This window comes from Phoca vitulina, unplaced genomic scaffold, assembly GCF_004348235.1.
Source record: "Phoca vitulina isolate PV1807 unplaced genomic scaffold, GSC_HSeal_1.0 scaffold8, whole genome shotgun sequence".
Classification (NCBI taxonomy): domain Eukaryota; kingdom Metazoa; phylum Chordata; class Mammalia; order Carnivora; family Phocidae; genus Phoca; species Phoca vitulina.
In genome coordinates, this window is record NW_022589711.1 from 22,357,458 (window position 1) to 22,377,682 (window position 20,225).

The 20,225-nt window shown below is 33.9% G+C and overlaps 1 protein-coding gene across 14 annotated transcripts in view; it reads left to right on the forward strand.

Annotated features, from left to right (window-relative positions):
• EPHA6 (EPH receptor A6) overlaps positions 1-20,225 on the forward strand; it is an 811,402-nt gene that overhangs the window by 170,739 nt on the left and 620,438 nt on the right. For all 14 annotated transcript variants that reach the window (XR_004299778.1, XM_032406359.1, XM_032406369.1 and 11 more), the window contains one exon: positions 9,581-10,244. Coding sequence is in view for 13 of the 14 variants with exons in the window: in XM_032406359.1 (XP_032262250.1) it covers positions 9,581-10,244 (664 nt within the window). In the remaining variant the exon portion in view is untranslated. The remainder of the gene's footprint in view (positions 1-9,580; positions 10,245-20,225) is intronic.

Sequence of the window (20,225 nt, forward strand, 5' to 3'; positions counted from 1 at the left end):
TCATTTAAATTTAGTTCAGTCTTGAGAAATAGTTACAGCCACATACTACAAAACACTTGGTAACAAGGTATACATGGAAAGTAGAATTATAGGCTTATCATTATTTTATTGTTGTTTTTGTTTTACTTTAATCTATCTTTAGATTATCTTTTACCTTTGGAAAAAGTCTGAATAATAGGCTATCTCATTGCTTTATTAATTAATCAACTGCCAATATAATGGTAGCCAACTTGAGAAGGCTTTTGCTCTCTTGGATTCTATATCTTTGAAATGATCTTTTGTTATATTCTATTTTCTTCGTATATCTTTTCTTTATTTATCAAAATCACATTTTTTAAAGAAATAAATCAAGAAAAAATATTTTTCATCACATATTTATCTCCCTATTAGCTTATAGCTGGGATCTGTTGCAAATGGAGGCAGAAATAAAATTAAGACTTACTAATTTTAATATTAGAGTGTCTCATAGTATTGTAGTATGTGATTTTTTTAAAGGCAGAGGGAAAAGGGAAGAGAGAAAAACAATTTCACATGCATATAAAAAGTACTTATTCATTTGGAAAGCACAGGTTAAAGGTGAAATCCAAAATATTTTTTTTATAGCTATCTCATTCTTCAATGTTATTAAAGTGCTTATTTCCCTAGTCCCTACAATCAGCATATTTAACTTTGGTTTTTACTGATTTTTTCTTTTTTTCCACAAAACAGACCAGCCCTGAAGCTGTTTAGGGTCCTAAGGATATGATCTTTCCCCCCCTCCCTTTTCTGTCTGGAGATACAGTGGTGAGCATGTTAGTATGAGGGTTATTTACTTCTTTTCCTACAAGTTTTCTGAACTATGGTTTTTGAGTAAGTAATCAGGACTTATTACTGCTATTTGAAATTATAATTAGCTTACCAACAGCCCTTTCTATGCTGAGAAACAGACTATCTACTTTTATTTTAAAATTTTAAAATTTTAAAATTTATTTTTGAAGTGAGTGTTTATATTCCTGATGAATTCCAAAGATTTTCAAGAGGGAAGAAAGTATAAATTTGAAAGATTTACATCTGCAGTTTAGATGTTTGGGTCAATTTACCAGCAGATTGTCTGAATATGCTTGCCTAGAAAGGCTATTTGATTGCCTGATTTTGTTCTCTGAGAAAAGAAAGAAATCTGATTCCACAATGACTGCTGTTGCTTTAAGAATTAATTTCCCTGTTCTAATTTTCTATGCCCAAAAGGAATCCAGCTTTTTGGCCTAGTTTATTTAGCTTGCTATGGAAACAAAAATTCACGTTGTGTGGGTGGGATGGGTTTTTAGAGAACTTCAGGCATAAATGGATTAAGTACTGTTCATAGCTCTTTAGACTTCCTGTCACTTCTAAGAAACATTCCCTTTAAATGATGCTGCCCAAGAGATCCATCAGTGGAGAAATATTCTTAGGTGCCATAAAGCACTAAGTCATATGCACAAACTTTTGATAACTTTAACCCTGTACCAAGTGTTTCCAGGGTGTAAAAGTTCCTGCACCTGTTTAAAACAATCACACACATAACATTCTCTAGTGTAAAATATTTAGATTTACATGATCCTTGTAACTGGGGAAATTACACTATGAAATAATCAGGCCTGTCATTAGTTCTGCAATTGAAATTAAGTTGGTCAATTCTGGGCACCTGAGTGACTCAGTTGGTTAATCGTCTACGTTCGGCTCAGGTCACCATCCCTGGGGTCCTGGGAGCCAGCCCCATGTGGGGCTTCCTGCTCAGTTGGAGCCTGTTTCTCCCTCTTCCTCTGCCCCTTCCCACCACTCATGTTTGCACTCTCTCTTTCTCTCAAAGAAATAAATAAAATCTTAAAAAAAAAGAAAAAGAAATTAAGTTGGTCAACTCTGTCAGCTATTTGCTTTTACATAATAGGAACTGAACTCAAAATATTCTAACTCCTCTATCTTATATTGTTTAATTTTTTAATATTTTACATATAAGACTTAAAAATAATATAAAACAACTCACTGATAAATAATGTAGAAAAGAGCTCATTAGAGCAAAACTCAAATTATGTGTGTATTAAAAGATAAACTGAGGCATATTAAAATTTCTAAGAGTATATTTGAATAAATTTGAATCAGACAGTGTCAAACCAAAAGTGGTTAAGGGTCACTCTGCTAACAGAAGCTAGGGAAAGGCTTTTATACAGCAATTGTGGAAGCAAAGCAAGGAGATTATTTGATTGTCTGTAGCTTAAGTGGGTGTCTTATTTGGGAAAGCCTGGTTGGCTTCACAATTGTGATAGGTTGTTCATAGGTTTTGTTTTTCTAACCTTGGGGCATTTACAGGAACTTAGTATAGCTTAGGTTTCAGTTTGCTTAAGTAGTCTGCAAAGGCATTAGGGCCACCTCTGTCTAACGGCATCCTTGTTTAATTACTTTAAAACATACTTCCGCAGGGTAGAATATCTTGCAAAATGTATCTGCTCTTAAGGCCTGGATGAATAGAAGAGAGAGAGCTTGTCATACAGTCATTTTATGAGTTCCTTTTTTTTTTTAGATCAAGGAGTGGATATATGAATTATATGTGATGAATAGAAAAAGCTTTGCCACTTGTAGTGTCTTGCTCAGTGAAAGCTTTTGGTTAAGCAAGAATCAGTTGTCCTCTGAAGGGTTGTCAGGAAGACTGTCTCATGACCCATAAGCTGTTTGTTCTAAGAAAGTTAATGTTGGTTATGATATGGTAAAGTCCATGAGGCCCCAGGAGGAAACCAGGACTAGACTTGGAAAAACAAAGTTTGTTATATTCACAGGACTCAAGAGGAGTAATCACATGCCACACAGGGCCACAGGGGAAATGACAGGTTTTGGTCAAGTGACAGAAGACGGGGTGAGGGGAGAGCCTGAACCAGAGCCTTTATTGGGTTTTCTGTGGGAAAGGCAAGGTAGGGCAGAGTAGAGTTTAGGATTAGCTAGTTGGAATAGCTCCTACAGGCTTTAGACTTAGAGGGGGTCTCTAGTTGCCTGCATCTGGCTCTGGGATAATTAAGGGCAGGGAAAATATTGGTTTGGTATACCAGAGAGTTAAATAAGGAAGTAGCTGGGGCCATAGACTCAGGTTTGGTTGATTTGCATATGAAAGATATGCACTAGGCTCAGGCCTGCTATCTCTAATTGGCTAGCCCTAGAGGGGCAGTCTCTCTCAGGCCAATAAGCATGCCAGCAAAATCATAAAATACAGAAAATAAAATTAAAAGGTCTGGTTTCAGTCTTTGGTTCATGCAACACTGGGCAATGAGTAATTCCTAGATATTGGGTTCCTTGTCAGTAATATAAAAATGAAAATATTTATCTTGCTTTATTGGATTGATGAGAAACAAGTAAGTTAACATTTGTGAAAAAGCTTTGACAAGTATAAATTCAGTATACAAAATAGTTGCCCTCAGGAGTCAATGAATCCAAGATACCCTTGAAGTTTATAAAAGAAAGAACTCTTTGATGTACAGCTGATTCTTACTTAACCAAAACTTCTCACTGAGCAGAATACTCCAAGTTACAAAACTTTTCCAATCATCATTTTGTAATTTATCTATCCACTCCTTGATTCAAAGGAAGGACTTATAAAACTACCATGAGACAGAAGAAACTCTCTATTCTACTCATGTAGGCCAGAAGAATGGATATAATTTGCAAGATACAATTTGCAAGATATTCTACTGTGCGGAAGCATATGTGGTTTAATTTTTGTAGTACCGAGCTCTTTTATACATTCTATATTAGTGAACTGTTTTATATTGGTATTTTAAGTCCTATATAAAAATATTTTTTAAAAAGCATGAGATTAAGGAGTCAGAGTATTTTGGGTTCAGTACCTATTATGTAAAAGCAAGCAGCTGACAGAATTGACCGACTTCATAGAAGAATTAATAACAGGTTTGATACATATTTTCATCTTGTAATTTCTACAATAGCCAGGTATCTGTACATCTAAATACTTTATAGCTATAGAATAAATTATGTGTTTGTTTTACATAGGGGCAAAAACTTTTACCCATTAAACATATGTGGTGCAGGGCTACATTTGCTAAAAAATGTGTGCATATAGATTAGTCTTGTATATTAATTGCTATTCATTCTTCTCCTTAAAAGAAGACTTAAAGCCATCTGAGCAAGGAATTCTGGGGTCTTACCTACAGTGTGGTACCGAACAAAAGTGTGGGATCTAAGCTCTTTAAAGAACTTCGTGGCTTCTTTTTTTTTATTATGTTAATCACCATACATTACATCATTAGTTTTTGATGTAGTGTTCCATGATTCATTGTTTGCATATAACACCCAGTGCTCCATTCAGTACCTGCCCTCTTTAATACCCATCACCAGGGTAACCCACCCCCCACCCCCTCCCCTCTAGAACCCTCAGTTTGTTTCTCAGAGTCCACAGTCTCTCATGGTTCGTCTCCCCCTCCGATTCCCCCCCTTCATTTTTCCCTTCCTACTATCTTCTTTTTTTTTTTTTAACATATAATGTACTATTTGTTTCAGAGGTACAGGTCTGTGATTCAACAGTCTTACACAATTCACAGAGCTCACCATAGCACATACCCTCCCCAATGTCTATCACCCAGCCACCCCATCCCTCCTACCCCCCACCACTCCAGCAACCCTCAGTTTGTTTCCTGAGATTAAGAATTCCTATCAGTGACATGTATCATATGATCTCACTGATAAGAACTTCATGGCTTCTTATTGGGCTCCATCCTCCAGTGGCTGTACAGTGCCACAGGTATGTTCAACCTAGATTGATGAGAAGGCCAAAATTGACAGCTTTTTGTAGCAGGGGAGGGGCACAGCTTGGACATGAGGGCTGGGGTGCTCATATATGTGCATATGTGAAGCCTTTCATGATATGGAGTAGAGCTAGAGTCAGGGAAGCAAAGAGAAGTGGGATTGGCTAAGGTTCAGGGCTGTCTCTCTATGGGCTACACATGCTAAAATAGTGCTCAAAGGACAAGTATTCGATTTGATTTTTTAAATTTTACATTTAAAATTTTAAAATTTTAATTCCAGTGTAGGTAACATACAGTGTTATATTAGTTTGAGGTATTCAATATAGTGATTGCACAGTTCCATACATTACTCAGTGCTCATCAAGAATAAGAACATTTTTATCCCCTTCACTTATTTCCCCCATCCCTCTACTCACCCCCGCTCTGGTGACCATCAGGTTGTTCTCTATAGTTCAGAGTCTGTTTTTAAGTTGGCTCTCTTCCCCTTCCCCCTGCTGTTTATTTGTTTTATTTCTTAGATTCTACATATGAGTGGAATGATAGTGTATTTGTCTTTCTCTGACTGGCTTCTTCATTTAGCATTATACTCTCCAGCTCCGTTCATGTTGTTGCAAATGGAAAGATTTCATTCTTTCTTATGGCTGAATAATATTGCATTGTATGTATATACCATATCTATATCCATTTAGCTATTGATAGACACTTGAGCTGCTTCTTTAGTTTGACTATTGTAAATAATGCTGCAATAAACATGGGGTATGTATATATGTATATATCCCTTCGAATTAGTGTTTTCGTATTCTTTGGGTAAATACCAGTAATGAAGTTACTGGATCATAGAGTAGTTCTCTTTTTAATTTTTTGAGGCACCTCCATACTGTTTTACACAGTGGCTGCACTAATTTGTATTCCTGCCAATAGTGCATGAGGGTTCCCCTTTTCTCCACACCCTCACCAACACCTGTTGTTACTTGTATTGTTAATTTCAGCCATTCTGACAGGTATGAGGTGGTATCTCATTGTGTTTTTTTTTTTTTTAAAGATTTTATTTATTCATTTGAGACACAGAGATACAGAGAGAGAGAGAGAGAGCTTGAGCAGGGAGAGAGGCAGAGGGAGAGGGAGAAGCAGGCTCCCCGCTGAGCAGGGAGCCGGATGCGGGGCTCGATCCCAGGACGCTGGGATCATGACCTGAGCCAAAGGCAGAGGCTTAACCATCTGAGCCACCCAGGCGCCCCTCATTGTGGTTTTGATTTGTATTTCCCTGATGCTGAGTGATGCAGAGCATTTTTTATGTTTCTGTTGGCTATTTGGATGTTTTCTTTGGAGAAATGTCTGTTCATGTCTTCTGCCCATTTGGATTATTATTATTATTTTTTTTTTTTGGTGTTGAGATGCATATTTTTTTATATATCTTTGCTACTAACCCTTTTTCATATATGTCATTTACAAATATCTTCTCCTATTCAATAGGTTGTCTTTTAGTTTTGTTGGTTGTTTCCTTTGCTGTGCAGAAGCTTTTTATTTTGATGTAGTCCCAAAAGTTAGTTTTTTCAAAGGCCAAGTGTTTTAAATTTGAACCTGGCCTTCCATGTTTTTATGAAGGTATCTTTGCAACTTAGACAAAGAGAACATACTTAGAATTTGATCTGATTTATTTTTTTTAAAGATTTTATTTATTTATTTGGCAGAGAGAGACACAGCAAGAGGGAACACAAGCAGGGGGAGTGGGAGAGGGAGAAGCAGACTTCCCGCAGAGCAGGGAGCCCGATGCGGGGCTTGATCCCAGGACTTGGGATCATGACCTGAGCCGAAGACAGCTGCTTAACGACTGAGCCACCCGGGTGCCCCGAATTTGATCTGATTTAAAGAATGATTTATCATTTTAACATATTTAGAAATACGGTCTGTGAGCCTCATATTCCCATTCTTACTGTGGACTCCACAATTTTAGAGACCTTATTTTAGTACTTGAAAATTATAACAAAAAGTTTATATAACTGTGTAAACAAAAATATAGCTATGTGTATGTGTAATATTTCTGAAGGCTATATTATGATTAAAATATCAAACCAATTCTACATCTGCTTATGTTAATATTTTTAGCAAACTTCATAGTCTTCTAGATCTTATACCAATATTGAATTTATGTTCTTGTTTTAATTAGATTCAAATTTAAAAATTTAATTTCAGTTACTTTCAATATTTTTGGATAAGATGAAATTTAACAGCTGATCTGTTTTAACTATTTTGGTACCCAAATCTAATTCTGACTTCTTTTATAAAAATTAAAGAGAGAAGAAACACTACTGACCATTGAATATCACAAATTTAACCCAGAAAATGATGCACCACTTTATTAAGAATCTTTATGGAGTGTTTTTGAGAAGAACCACATTTCTCATTCTTTGTGTATATTTTGTCATTTCCTCATCCCTTGGTTCATATAACTTTTGATTCAGTGAGTGTATGTTATATTGTTCCCATTCCTGACCTTTCTTTCCATCTAAACATTTTTCCCCCAAACCCACACATTTTTAAATAAAGATATGAAATGATTTCAGGATTATTTTTTTTTTTTTGGTCACAAGAGGCAATTTTTGACATTTTAGTTAAATATGATATTTTGGGAGAATTGATTGTGATAAGCATGGTTAATACTTTTTATTAATGTGAAGGGGTATAGTGTGAAGGTGTTAAAATATAATTATTCAAACAGAATTTATTGAGAATATAGCTCCATACTTCTATATGGGAGAGTAGAGGATGCAGTGTAGACCATAATAAATACATGCATTTCCTGAGAAACAAAATCAGTTCTGATTAGAAAATTTTCTAAAATTGGAATAATCCTTGGTTGAGTACCTCTGATGTTCTCCAGTGGGTGAAATCCTTAGAATTTTGGATACTGATTTTGGTAGTTTACAGATTTTATTATTTGCATCTTGCTTCACTGCTTATATTCTGAATGGTTAGTTTGCCTTTATGATGAGCTATGATAGTGGTTTGCCTTAAGTTTAAGTTAAGACCCATGATCACTAGAATGAAAAACATTTAGATGGGTAATTGCATGTATCTTCGTGAGATTATTGGATAACTCCTATGTTTATCAAGGATGTTTTGCAAAATTACATCCACAGTCCCAAAGGAACTTTTTGTTTCTCCTGGAAAATATCCTATGAAGTTCAAGTTAGCAACTTATAAACAAAATTTTTAGAAGCAGATTGTTTTTAAGGTTGCATGATAACATAAATTCTTTCTTCGTGGAAATACACAGTAGATATTGAAAGTGGTTAGTGTCATAACTGTCCTGTAGACTGAAGAAAGTAGCCATTCTATTAGAAACTGCTAAGTGAAATTCAACTAGTCTTGATTAAGTGACTCTCTACAGCCAATTAAAGTAAGAAACTGCAAACAGGATGTGTTAAATAATCTTATAAATCACTGAAGTATGGTATTGAGAAATAAAATACTTAATCACTATAGAAAATAGTTTATTTCCAGGATACTTTAATAGAAATGAGAAACTATGATGAATGCCATGTTTTCCCAAAAAGGCTATAAAATTACCAGAATGTTTTTTTAAATCTATTGAAAATTATCACTATTACTATACAAATAAAATACAATTACATTCTCTATTTATAATTCGGAATTATCAATATTTAGATGTGTAAATACCGACAATGCCAGTTTATTTGAGGTACTTAGAGATTTTTATTAAATTTGTAAAAAAGGATAAACAAAGTTTTATATGCATATAAGTGGCAGAATGCTCAATGTCAACATGTAGAAGTGAAGATAATCCAATGATGCAGCTCAGAGTAAAAGCTAAAGTTTTTTAAAATGCTTTATTAAAGGCTTTATTTTTGTCCTTTCTCTTTCTGTCCTGTTACCTAGTGTGCTTCCAGGGCCCATTCATACTGTTCCTAAGATATACCTGTATACTTCTGACTAAGGGTATTTGTACTTACTATTTCCTCTTGACAAGGTTCACTCTCTCACCTCCATGACATTGCTTAAATGTCACCATCTCAGAAAGGCGTTTTCTGGCCACCCGATTTAAAATGGCAACCCTCTTCTCCATCTCCCTGCCTTAATTTTCCCATTGTACTTTCTACCATATTTTTCAATTTACTCATTTACAGTTTTTATCTTCTCTCCTCACTCGAAGTAAGCTCCATAAAAGCAGGGTTCAGCTGGTTCACTACTATATTCCCAGTGTCCAGAAAAGTGTCTCATAAATATTTCTTGCATAAATCTATGACCTTATTTATGTCTATTTTCTATCAGTAGAGATGTAAATATTTAATTGAATACTGCTAAATATATCTCAATTTGTGGCCGATTGGATATGAAGGCAGGTCGGTAACCACTGTGTTTGTCATCAGTCTATTTATTTTGATCATATAATGGATGCTATTTTACATTTGTATAGTGTACCAGGAACTATTTACATTGTTTTACGTATATTAAGTAACATACCTTACAACAACCCTATGAAACATGTACTATTATCAGCTCCATTTTACAGTTAAGGAAACAAGAGGTTAAAGTAAGTAGCCCTTGGTCATACAACTAATACGTAGTAAAGCAAGGTTCATACCAGGACAGTTGGTATGTCCAGAACCTACACTCTTAACCAGAGGTTCATGGTTAAAATCCTCCTGCATTGTTGCTTTGAATAGCTGCATTTCTATCCTTTTTATATATATTTCTTCGCTAAAACAGAAAATTTTGGAAGTAATCCAAATCTGTTTAACCACTGTTATCTGTTTAACCACTGTGGTTTTATAATCATTTGATTTTTTTTCTTGCAGTGGGATGCTATCACTGAAATGGATGAACACAATAGGCCCATTCACACCTACCAGGTATGCAATGTAATGGAACCAAACCAAAACAACTGGCTTCGTACGAACTGGATCTCCCGTGACGCAGCTCAGAAAATTTATGTGGAAATGAAGTTTACATTGAGGGATTGTAACAGCATCCCATGGGTTTTGGGGACTTGCAAAGAAACATTTAATCTGTATTATGTGGAATCAGATGAGTCCCATGGAATTAAATTCAAGCCAAGCCAATATACAAAGATTGACACAATTGCTGCTGATGAAAGTTTTACCCAGATGGATTTGGGTGATCGCATCCTGAAGCTAAACACGGAAATTCGTGAGGTGGGGCCTATAGAAAGGAAAGGATTTTATCTGGCTTTTCAAGACATTGGGGCATGCATTGCCCTGGTATCGGTCCGTGTTTTCTACAAAAAGTGCCCCTTCACTGTTCGTAACTTGGCTATGTTTCCCGACACCATCCCAAGGGTTGATTCTTCTTCTTTGGTTGAAGTAAGGGGCTCTTGTGTGAAGAGTGCGGAAGAGCGTGATACTCCTAAACTATATTGTGGAGCTGATGGAGATTGGCTGGTTCCCCTTGGAAGGTGTATCTGCAGTACAGGATATGAAGAAATCGAAGGTTCTTGCCACGGTAAGAAAGAAACTCTCAATTTATCATGCATTTAAATGACGTTTTAAAAAGGTGAATGTTTTACATTTATTTTCCAATCATACATTTTCAAATGCTATTACTGGCAGAACTGATTGTGGAAGAAATTATTAACTATAAGATAGTTTCTTATTATTTTTCCTCTTAGAAGGGGTATATGAAAATGTAAAATAAGTTGCATACCATGACAAGTGTTCCTCCATATTGACTTCAATAAAGTAGTTAAGCCATATGAATGGCTGTATTCACCTAATTTTTATAAAGTAAAACAGCATCAATAGCAGCAACAAAAAACAAAAGGGATTCAAAATGGATATTTGCTCAAATTTCATGTTTGATGACTTATAGAGAATCTGGCATTTAAAGATAGTTTGAAAACAATTCTTTCTTTCATGTTGAATTGTAGTAATTGAATAGTACCTAGATAAGATGAAGTTATATTTAAATAAGTGAGGAATTCACATATATGCTTCAAAAATATACATGATAGTTTATGCAGGTGTTATGTGTTCGGTGATTGAATACTGACTGTGTCAGAGCTTAATTTATCTTTTGCTACTATTTTTTTAAATATTTATTTGAGAGAGAGAGAGAGTGCATGCACACATGCATGGTGGGGAGGGGCAAAGGGAGAAGGAGAGACAGTTACAATCCTGGACCCTGAGATCACGACCTGAGCAGAAACCAAGAGTTGGACGCTTAATAGACTGTGCCACCCAGGTGCCCCTATCTTTTGCTACTAGTAAGTACAATTTCCCACCATATAACAAATTACCTTTTAGTTGTTGTAATAGTAGTATTTGTGTAAGATCTGTCAGGAAATATTAACAAAACACAATGCTAGTTAAGTTTAGAACCATACCTTTCACATTGTTATGGTAATAAAATACCTGTAATTTTCAAGATCAAAGATTTTTTCTTTCTATGTGTATCATTATGTGAGGGCTTATTAATCTAATAAATTTATACATTTAAAAATTTTTACACAAAGATAATATACATCAATTGTGTTTGGATTTAGGACTTGTAATCAAAACACAAATATAGAAATAAAATTATGGCTTGATAAATAGTAACATAATACAGATATTTCCCTCTTAATGGTGAATGATTTATAAGTTTGTTTTCTGTATCATATTGAATTTATTGACTTCTTTGTTGGTGCTATATTCATGTTCTTTAAAATGATAAATAAGAATAAATAAGAAAAAAACATACTTGTATACATGTAAGGGTCATAAAAAATACCTGTGAATTTTTAAAGGTTTTATCTATTTATAAAACACTTGGGTTCTTGAATGTTGAAACTCACTAGAGTTTCCAATGATGGTTATGTTTGGTTGTCTAAAAATATCAATATTTGCATAGAATCTGTAGTATAATTTTTATAAAGCATGAATCGGCTTTTCTCCACTATTTAATTATTAAAAGATGTTTCATTCAAGTTTATCAATATAGATTGAATTCAAAATTTTTATTCACCTATAACAAAGATTTAGAATGGAATAGTCAGAAATGATTCTTTGAGGAGGCTTTATAAAACATTTCTATACATTGGAAAATAAACTAAAGAAAAATTAATATATGTGAATAATCAGTGGGATTAAGAGGGTAATAAGAGCTGAGGATAAAACATTACACATACTAACGATGTAGTTTTCCCACATTTGGGAAATTAGGTAGAAGCTGGGCATTCATTAGTAAAAATATGGTAAAAAAAAATATGGTAAAAAAATATTTTAAAATATGCAAAGAATAATTATCAGGACTTGCGTGATTAACTTTTACTGAATATTTGTATTTTTATGGTATTAATCACAGAATAAGAGGTAGTGACAATTATTGATGGCTAGATGTTTTTTCTTAATATGTTTATTCTGTGAATTTCATTCTTATATGTCTTAAAATTCTTTCATTTGTTGGGTAAGGATGATTTTAGACAAATGATAATCATTATCAGCTTGTGTAGAGCTACTGGTAGACTCATCTGTTTTTGTGGCTTGTTATCTTTATTTTAATTTATTTGATTGTAGAAACATAAGAGAGTGGGTACAGTATAAATGTTCATCATTTCCTTGTAGTGGATGGCAGAAATTGGAAGAAGTAAGCTTGGATTCTAAATCCATGGCTTATTAACTTTGAAATCACAGTTTCCTTATCCATAAATAAAATAGTGGTTCTAATCAACTCATGATAAAGTATATGGAGAACTAATAAAAGCACACACATCTGCGTGGTTCCAATTTAATACAACAAATTGCTATTTACAAACACAGAGGAAGCCAGAGTGGATGTAGAGACCTCATATTTTGAAAGAGGTACTTGCACTACCACCAGTCTCCATTTCAGAGTACTTATTTAAGTACTCTGTTTTTGATGTTTTGCATTGCTTCTTTATTTCCTTTGATGATAATTTTTATCAGATTCTATTGCCATCTGTCAACAACTTATTTCACAACCAAATCTCTGAATTACATGTAAGCTAAGTGGCCAATTAATTGGAAGTTACACGAATAAAATCATAGCTCAAATAGTATATGGTCACATATGTAATGTGAGATATATATGTGTGGGGGGGGTGGGTGGGTGTATAACTGGAGAAGAAAAAACGGTATCTTGGTATCATTTCTTCTGATCTGTTTTGTTAGAACATTTAATTTATTTGAGCTATTAACATTTTTGAGTACCTACTTATCTATTAATCACTTTGGTAAGTGGTAGAGATAAATACGAATAAACCTTATGGTTTAGTTATCTATTGTTATTGAGATGAAAGAACCCAAAACTTACTAGCTTAAAACCACACTGATTTATGATTTCTCAAGGCTCAACTGGGTAGTTCTTTTGCTTTAGGGTAAGCAAAGGTCACTAATGCAGCTGAATTCAGCTGTGAGGTTGACCAGAGCTAGAATGTCTAAGATAACCTCTCCTCTTCCAGAGTTCTTTGTATATGTGTTGCATCATTTAAGAATCTGGTCTAAGGTTTTTTACAGTACAGTGGCTGCCTTTAGAGGGAGTTTTTCAATGGCCAAATAAAGAGTATATGAGGGGGTACTCTACAAGGGAGTGAATACCTGAAAGCCAGTGTGACAGTATACCACAGTCCACTCTGGATTCTCATGATTAATGTCCCTCCTTCATGCACAAAACCCCACATCCTCCCAAATATTTATTCCATTATGGCATCATGTTGAAGTCCAGAGAAACACGATTAAAAATCAGGTCCAGATGTAAATGAAGCTTCATAGCTCAAGTTCCTCTTGACCTGGACAACTGAGAACTAAAAAGATAAGTTATTGTTCCTCACACACACAGTACACATGGGATAGGGATAGAATAATTGTAAAAGATTCTCCCATTCCTAAGGGCTGGGAACACAGCTGTCACTGGTCCACTGTGATTCTGAAATCCAGCTGAATGTTGTCAGGATCTCTTATAATAAGGGCAGGGAATGTTCTTTGATTGCATCCCAGTTCTGCTCCCTGGGATTGGTTTTCTGTGGTTCTTGGCTTCCTTCTGTGGTTCTTGGCTTCCTTCTCTGGTTCTTGGGTCGGCCCTCTGAGTCAGCCCCTCCTTCCCTCCCTTACTCCCTCCCTTCCTCCCTCCCTCCCTTCCTTCCTTCCTTCTTTCCTATTTATTTTCATCCTCATTATTTATAAGAACTATTTATATGTCTGTTTCACCAGGGCTATCTGATAAAGGAGGAGTATTTTAAAAATATGTGTGTAATTAAGGGTAAGAAATTTATTGATATGAATGATCATAAGGCACTGAGAACCAAGCTCTACTTAGTACTTAAATGCAGACACTGTTGGTATACCTACAGAGTGCTTTGTTTCTTCTCATTTCTGTGAAATAGGAAAGTTTTCTTCAGAAAGGTTTGCAGTAGATCTGGTTGCTTTAGATCTGGAAAGTTCTAAAAAATATCTTTATACTAGGGCACCTGGGTGGCTCAGTCAGTTAAGCGTCTGCCTTTGGCTCAGGTCATGATCCCAGGGTCCTGGGATGGAGTCCCACCGTTGGACTCCCTGCTCGGTGGGGCGCCTGCTTCTGCCTCTCCCTCTGCCACTCCCCCTGCTTGTGCTCTCTTGTTCACTCTCTCTTTCTCTCTCAAATAAATAAAATCTTTAAAAAATATCTTTATCCCTCATTTTATAAATCAGGATACTAAATTACTGATGACAGAATTTTATTCCCTGGGACCACTCAATAATTGATACTAGACTAAGAACTAAAACCTAAATATTTTTTAGTCTGGTCCTTGTGTTTTCACTCCATATTTCCATCTCTTCTCCCATTCCTCAATTTTCTCTTTCTGTTTCTCTTTGATTTCCTCATTCCAAGCATCCATACCCTTATCTTGATTATTTAACTTTTCCTGCCTATCCACCAGTGCAGAGGAGCCCTAAGTTATTGATCATTCATTAGGCCCTTTTTGTCTGTGTTTATTTTTTAGAATCTGATATGAACACAATTAGAACAGTATCTAAACATCTATTCTGAAATTCAGGCTACTGAGAATAATGGAAAAAGTATGGACTTATCTGGAACTTTGATGTAAAATATGATAAATAGGAAACATTATAATGAGGTCTTAGGGATTTTGATAATTTACTTGAATGGATTTGAGAACTCTTGATTTGTTATGTGGTGAAAACACAATAAGCTGGTTTAAAATAGAATTAATCTATGATACCCATACTATCATTATGTTATGAGTAATGTGTATTTATTTGCATTTAAATAATTTATCATAATATTTTATCCTAAAAGTTGTCCTACTGAATGTTAGAACATGTGATTCATTTCTCTATAATATTGTTAAGGCATGTCTAGATACAAATTCTAGAAGCATAAAAGGGAGAGGTTCTCTTATTCTTGCTATCAATCAGGTTTAAACAGACATAAATATTACATTAAGCGGATATGCTAAAATTTAAAACCAAACACTGGGTGTTATATGCAAACAATGAATCATGGAACACTACATCAAAAACTAATGATGTAATGTATGGTGATTAACATAATAAGAAAAAAAAATTAAAACCAAACACAGTAATTTGGGTTATGCTCTTATATATAATAGGCAGTATTTTATCCTTGGCTCAAATCTCAACTTATTTTTTATAACTATTTTAATTTTATTTTATAGGTTTACAATTAAAATTATCATACTTGGGCATATTGATATTATAGATTTTATTTTTTTAATTGTCTTAATTTATTCCATGAAGGGCTTGAATTAAAAAATAGTGTTGATTCATAAAGCATTAATTTACATCAAATAGTCTTTCACTGCATATATCTAAAAATATTTTAACACTATGGAAGAAATAATTGGAAACAACATGAAAAATTGAATGCAATTTTTGTTCAGTTGTGAGTTTTGAAGTGACATGAATTTCTAATAAATTCCTTTTGGATATTAATTTAAAATAAACCTCATTAAGACAGTGGCACTTGTACTTAGAGATAATAGTTAGAGTTTGGGTTTTTACAGCTGCTGAGAAAAAATATATGTATCTATATATATACACACACACACACACACATATACATATATACTGCAAGGATATATTCTTCAAGCCTTTAACAATCACATGAATATAATTTAACAAAATAACACTTGGCTATGGAAAAATAAAAGTTCTGAAACATTGAGGATTTTTTAAAACTCTTCCCCTTTCTAGGTATATGCTTTTATTTTTTTTCTCTAGTGCTGCTTTAAAATTCAGGAGGAAAGGATGGTGGCAGTTCTCAAACCATTGCGTTATTGTTCACAGAAGTGAATGAGATATACAGGGCTTTTGGTGACATAGCTATTGATTTGAGCTCCTGAAGAGTGTTGTTATTAAGGGTTCATGGCTCTGTCCTCTGCTGCAGTTCAGAAACATTTATGCTCTGTGTTTATGATCTTCTGTCTAATCATGTTATCCGAGATGACTGTGGAAGCAGAGAGCATAAAGAAATTTTGAGACACCAAGATTTGCTGGCATTAAATAAGGGGGTTTGAGGATATGATGGAAAGCTAAAAGGTGAAATTGGGATCAGAATAAAAGGGCATACTTATTGGCCCAAATAGTATTTTCACTTTCTAAAGGTTCTCACAACTAAATATAAACTCTTACAATATAACCTTCAATTCCAAATAAAGCTGTTTTTTCATGAAGCAATTCCCGACTTTCATCCAGCTTGAGAAGAATATGAAATCAAGAGGCTCCAATGAGTCTAAAAATAGAAGGTATTATTGCCAAGAAAGAGTAAATTTGAGTAATTATATTTTGTCCTTTGTCACAGTTTTAAAAACAGATTAAACCATCAGCTGGCTTGAAATGATCATTTTTAGTGTATTATTTTAACCAAATTTTAACTTCAATTTTAGTACCTATTTTACTCTCTGCTAACTTGAATGCTAAAACTCATATTTCTATAGAGGCTATCTTTAATTTTTAAAAAAATACTTTCTTAACACAAATACTTCAAAAGAAGATAAAATTATTTAACATCTCTATTCACTTTTCAAACATAGTATGCCATGTCACCCACTGAAGTTGCTATCAGTTTTGAAATTTAGTTCTACCTTTTAAAGAAATAAAATTAAGAGATATATAAAGTCAACACTTAGATACATCAAGATATATTAAGTTTTTATGCTTGCTCTTTTTTTCTATTATTATCTCCTGTTATCTGGGTTCAAGATTCTATTTGCTGAAATATAGTTTTTGATAGATCTTTTGACAAGGTACTGTAAGTATTTAAACTCTTTATTTAGTGGATATCTAAAAATATCTTTATTTTTTAACCTCCTTTTTCAAAGATTGTTTATTTGGCTGTTATTTTTCCTCAACATTCTGAAAATATTATTTCCCGGTCCATGAGAATCTATTGAAACTATAGTTGCTAATGTTCTTCTAATTCTCATTACTTGGGAGATTATAGGTTCCATATGTTTGGTCTTCAACATTATGATGTAACTGGTGTGCCTTTATGTTTTCATGATTCACATTTTTTTAACTAAGAATGTGTGTGTGTGTGTGTTACATTTTTCTATTCTCTATTTCTAGAATACATATTAGGTATTTGTTAGAGACTTTCAATATTATCCTCTTTGTCTTTGATTTTTTTTTTGATTTTTAAAATATTTTAAATTTGGCACTAATTTCCAGGTTATGAATTTTCACTCTGACCACACCTAGTTAAGTTTATCTCATCTATTGAGTTATTTTTATCTTCACTGGTTTTTGCTATTCATTTTTTTTTCATTTCCTGCTTTTTTTTATTCTGCCTGATTTGTTTCATAATTTTTCTCTTTTACAGATGTTATTTTATTCTTTACGGATCTTAATCACACTAAAATTATTTTTTAAAGCAGTTCTGTCTAAATTAATCTCCTGATCTTAGTGCATTGGCTGTATTTTTAAGCATTAGTGTCAATTGTGTGTGTACTTTGGAATTGTTCCTTGTAGTCTAACTTGTTTTTTGTTTGTGTCTTTTTTTTTTTTTTAATTTGGATTTTGTAGTTGTACTAATTCTGCTCCCTGAGGCCTTATATACAGGAAACTTAAGGGCACTAATAAATTTACCAAAGAATTCATGTTGGTATTCCTGGTTGACAGGAGTTCCACCCAAAACAACGATTCAGGGATCCAGGCTTGAATTTAGTGGACCAACCATCTCTTTAAGAGTTTTGTAGTTATCTGTGTCCAGATCAGAAATTGTAAAAGGAGATTGAAGAAGGCACATGTGCTTTTTAACCAACTCAGATATGAAAAGACACATCATTTCTTTTCACATACCATCAGTGAGAACTAGTTATGTGGTCACAACCAGCTGCAAATAGGGGTAAGATGTAAAATGCTGTCCCTGGTTCAGTAGTAGTCACTTTCCAACAATGATTCTCTGTCATGGAAGAGGAAGCCCCAGTTTTTGTAGATACTTGGTCATCTCTGTAATAATCTGCCATTTCACCCACAATTCGTGTATGTTCATCATCATATATTTGGTGATACAGAATTTTCTCCATCAGGTTAAAATATGTCTTCTTGTCAACTGGTAACACACAGATTGAATAAAACTCCACCTGCCCCTAACAAAACATACAATGTTTGAAATAAATAGAAAACTCCCATTAAGAAAGGAGAATAAACACAGCCATAGCAGTGATGGGCAGGCATTGTGAAGAACCTTGGAACAGATACAGCATTAAATTCACTGTGACACTCTTACCATTGTTCTCGATGGCCATTGACTCTACTATCTGTAAGCTGCTTCTATCATCCTCACAATTTCTGAAGTAGCTATTGGTGGTTGTGAACAGCTTTCATACTGTTTTATGATCATCTGTTTTGAGAGCTTGAGGATCATTTTACAGCTATAGGCTCTTTTAGGGGCAATAAAATTTCCTAAACTCAAAGTAGTCTTTTATTGATTTGTTGGCAATAAAATTTCCTAAAACTCAAAGTAGTCTTTTAATCTATTTGTCAGTTCCATGTGCCAAAACTACACACAGAAGTCCACACCCAAAGTTCTTTCTTTGACATAGTTTTCAAGCATGTCTTATTTATTAATTTATCTACTTGCCACTTTATTCAGATGCTTCTCTTCTCAGATGCTAATCGTGTTAAATTAAACATTAAAAGTAAAGTTACTCTGGAGCACCTGGGTGGCTCAGTTGGTTAAGCGCATCTGCCTTGGGCTCAGGTCTTCATCTCAGGTCCTGGGATCAAGCCCTGCATGAGCTCCCTCGGCAGGGAGCCCACTTCTCCCTCTCCCTCTGCCCCCCACCCCGCTTGTGCTCCTGCACTCTCTCTCTCTCAAATAAATAAATAAAATCTTAAAAAAAAAAAAAGTTACTTTCATAAATCCAAACCTACTTTCTTTTCATGGAAAAAAATAGGATTCAACTATTTTGAAGAAGGGGTGATTATTTCTACATAGCATCCACAAATAGCAGCAGAGAGCATTCAGGATAAACCACTGGAATATTATATAGTACATTGAAGACATAATGACAAAATTTTACCAGAGAAGAAAAAGATCTCACTTTTCATTTTATAGAAATACAATATAATAATAAAATATTATATTTATTAAATCTGAAAATAATTCCGATTAAATCATATTCCAACTATATCATAACTATAAATAGTAAAATTATATCATACATTTTAAAATTTGGGAATAATTTTATGTTATAAATTTTTTCATTATATATTCATAGCTGGCATTGGAACTACAGAGGTATGATTGACTGTATTCTCCATATGAACAAAAGTGTAGTAATTTGCATTTTCAGATATTTACATATTTAAGCTCTAGGGAAGTATATTTCAAAGGACAACATAATTCTTAGGAAAACAAGCATCAAAGGAAAAACTTGATGCAGAAAAAGGAGTGGGTGAAACAAGGTAGAAGAATAAGGTATCTGATATAAATACATTTAATATGTTTACTTTGGTTTAAGATATCTTGTGATCCTTTGTGAGAAAAGCATTCTTGATTTCATTTATAATAACAGTTACTATAATTACCTGGGATTTAGTTATAAACTCAAATACACATTGGGGATGACATTGGAGGACATCCTTAATATTTTTGAGTCCTTTGAAATAATGACTTAGAATTAAATAGACACTCATGTTCTCAATTATGTACATAGCCTTTTGAAGAAGTAATTCTTTTATTGTACTTGATTTTTTTCTTTTTTTACGTACACTATACAGTAGAAAAATTTAATAATAGATATAGCTTCTTATCATGATTCTGTATGAACAATAAACTTTGATAACCAGTTACTATTTTCAGTCTGAGCTTAGGACAAATTATCTGTTTTCAGAATGAGTTCCAGTAAATAAGGAATATAGTATTTAGTCTCAGTTTTACAGGGAACTGTAGAGTGGTGATAAATTTAAAGGGATGGAGATTTCCAATTGCCAGTTGCTATATACAAGGACTATCACCATA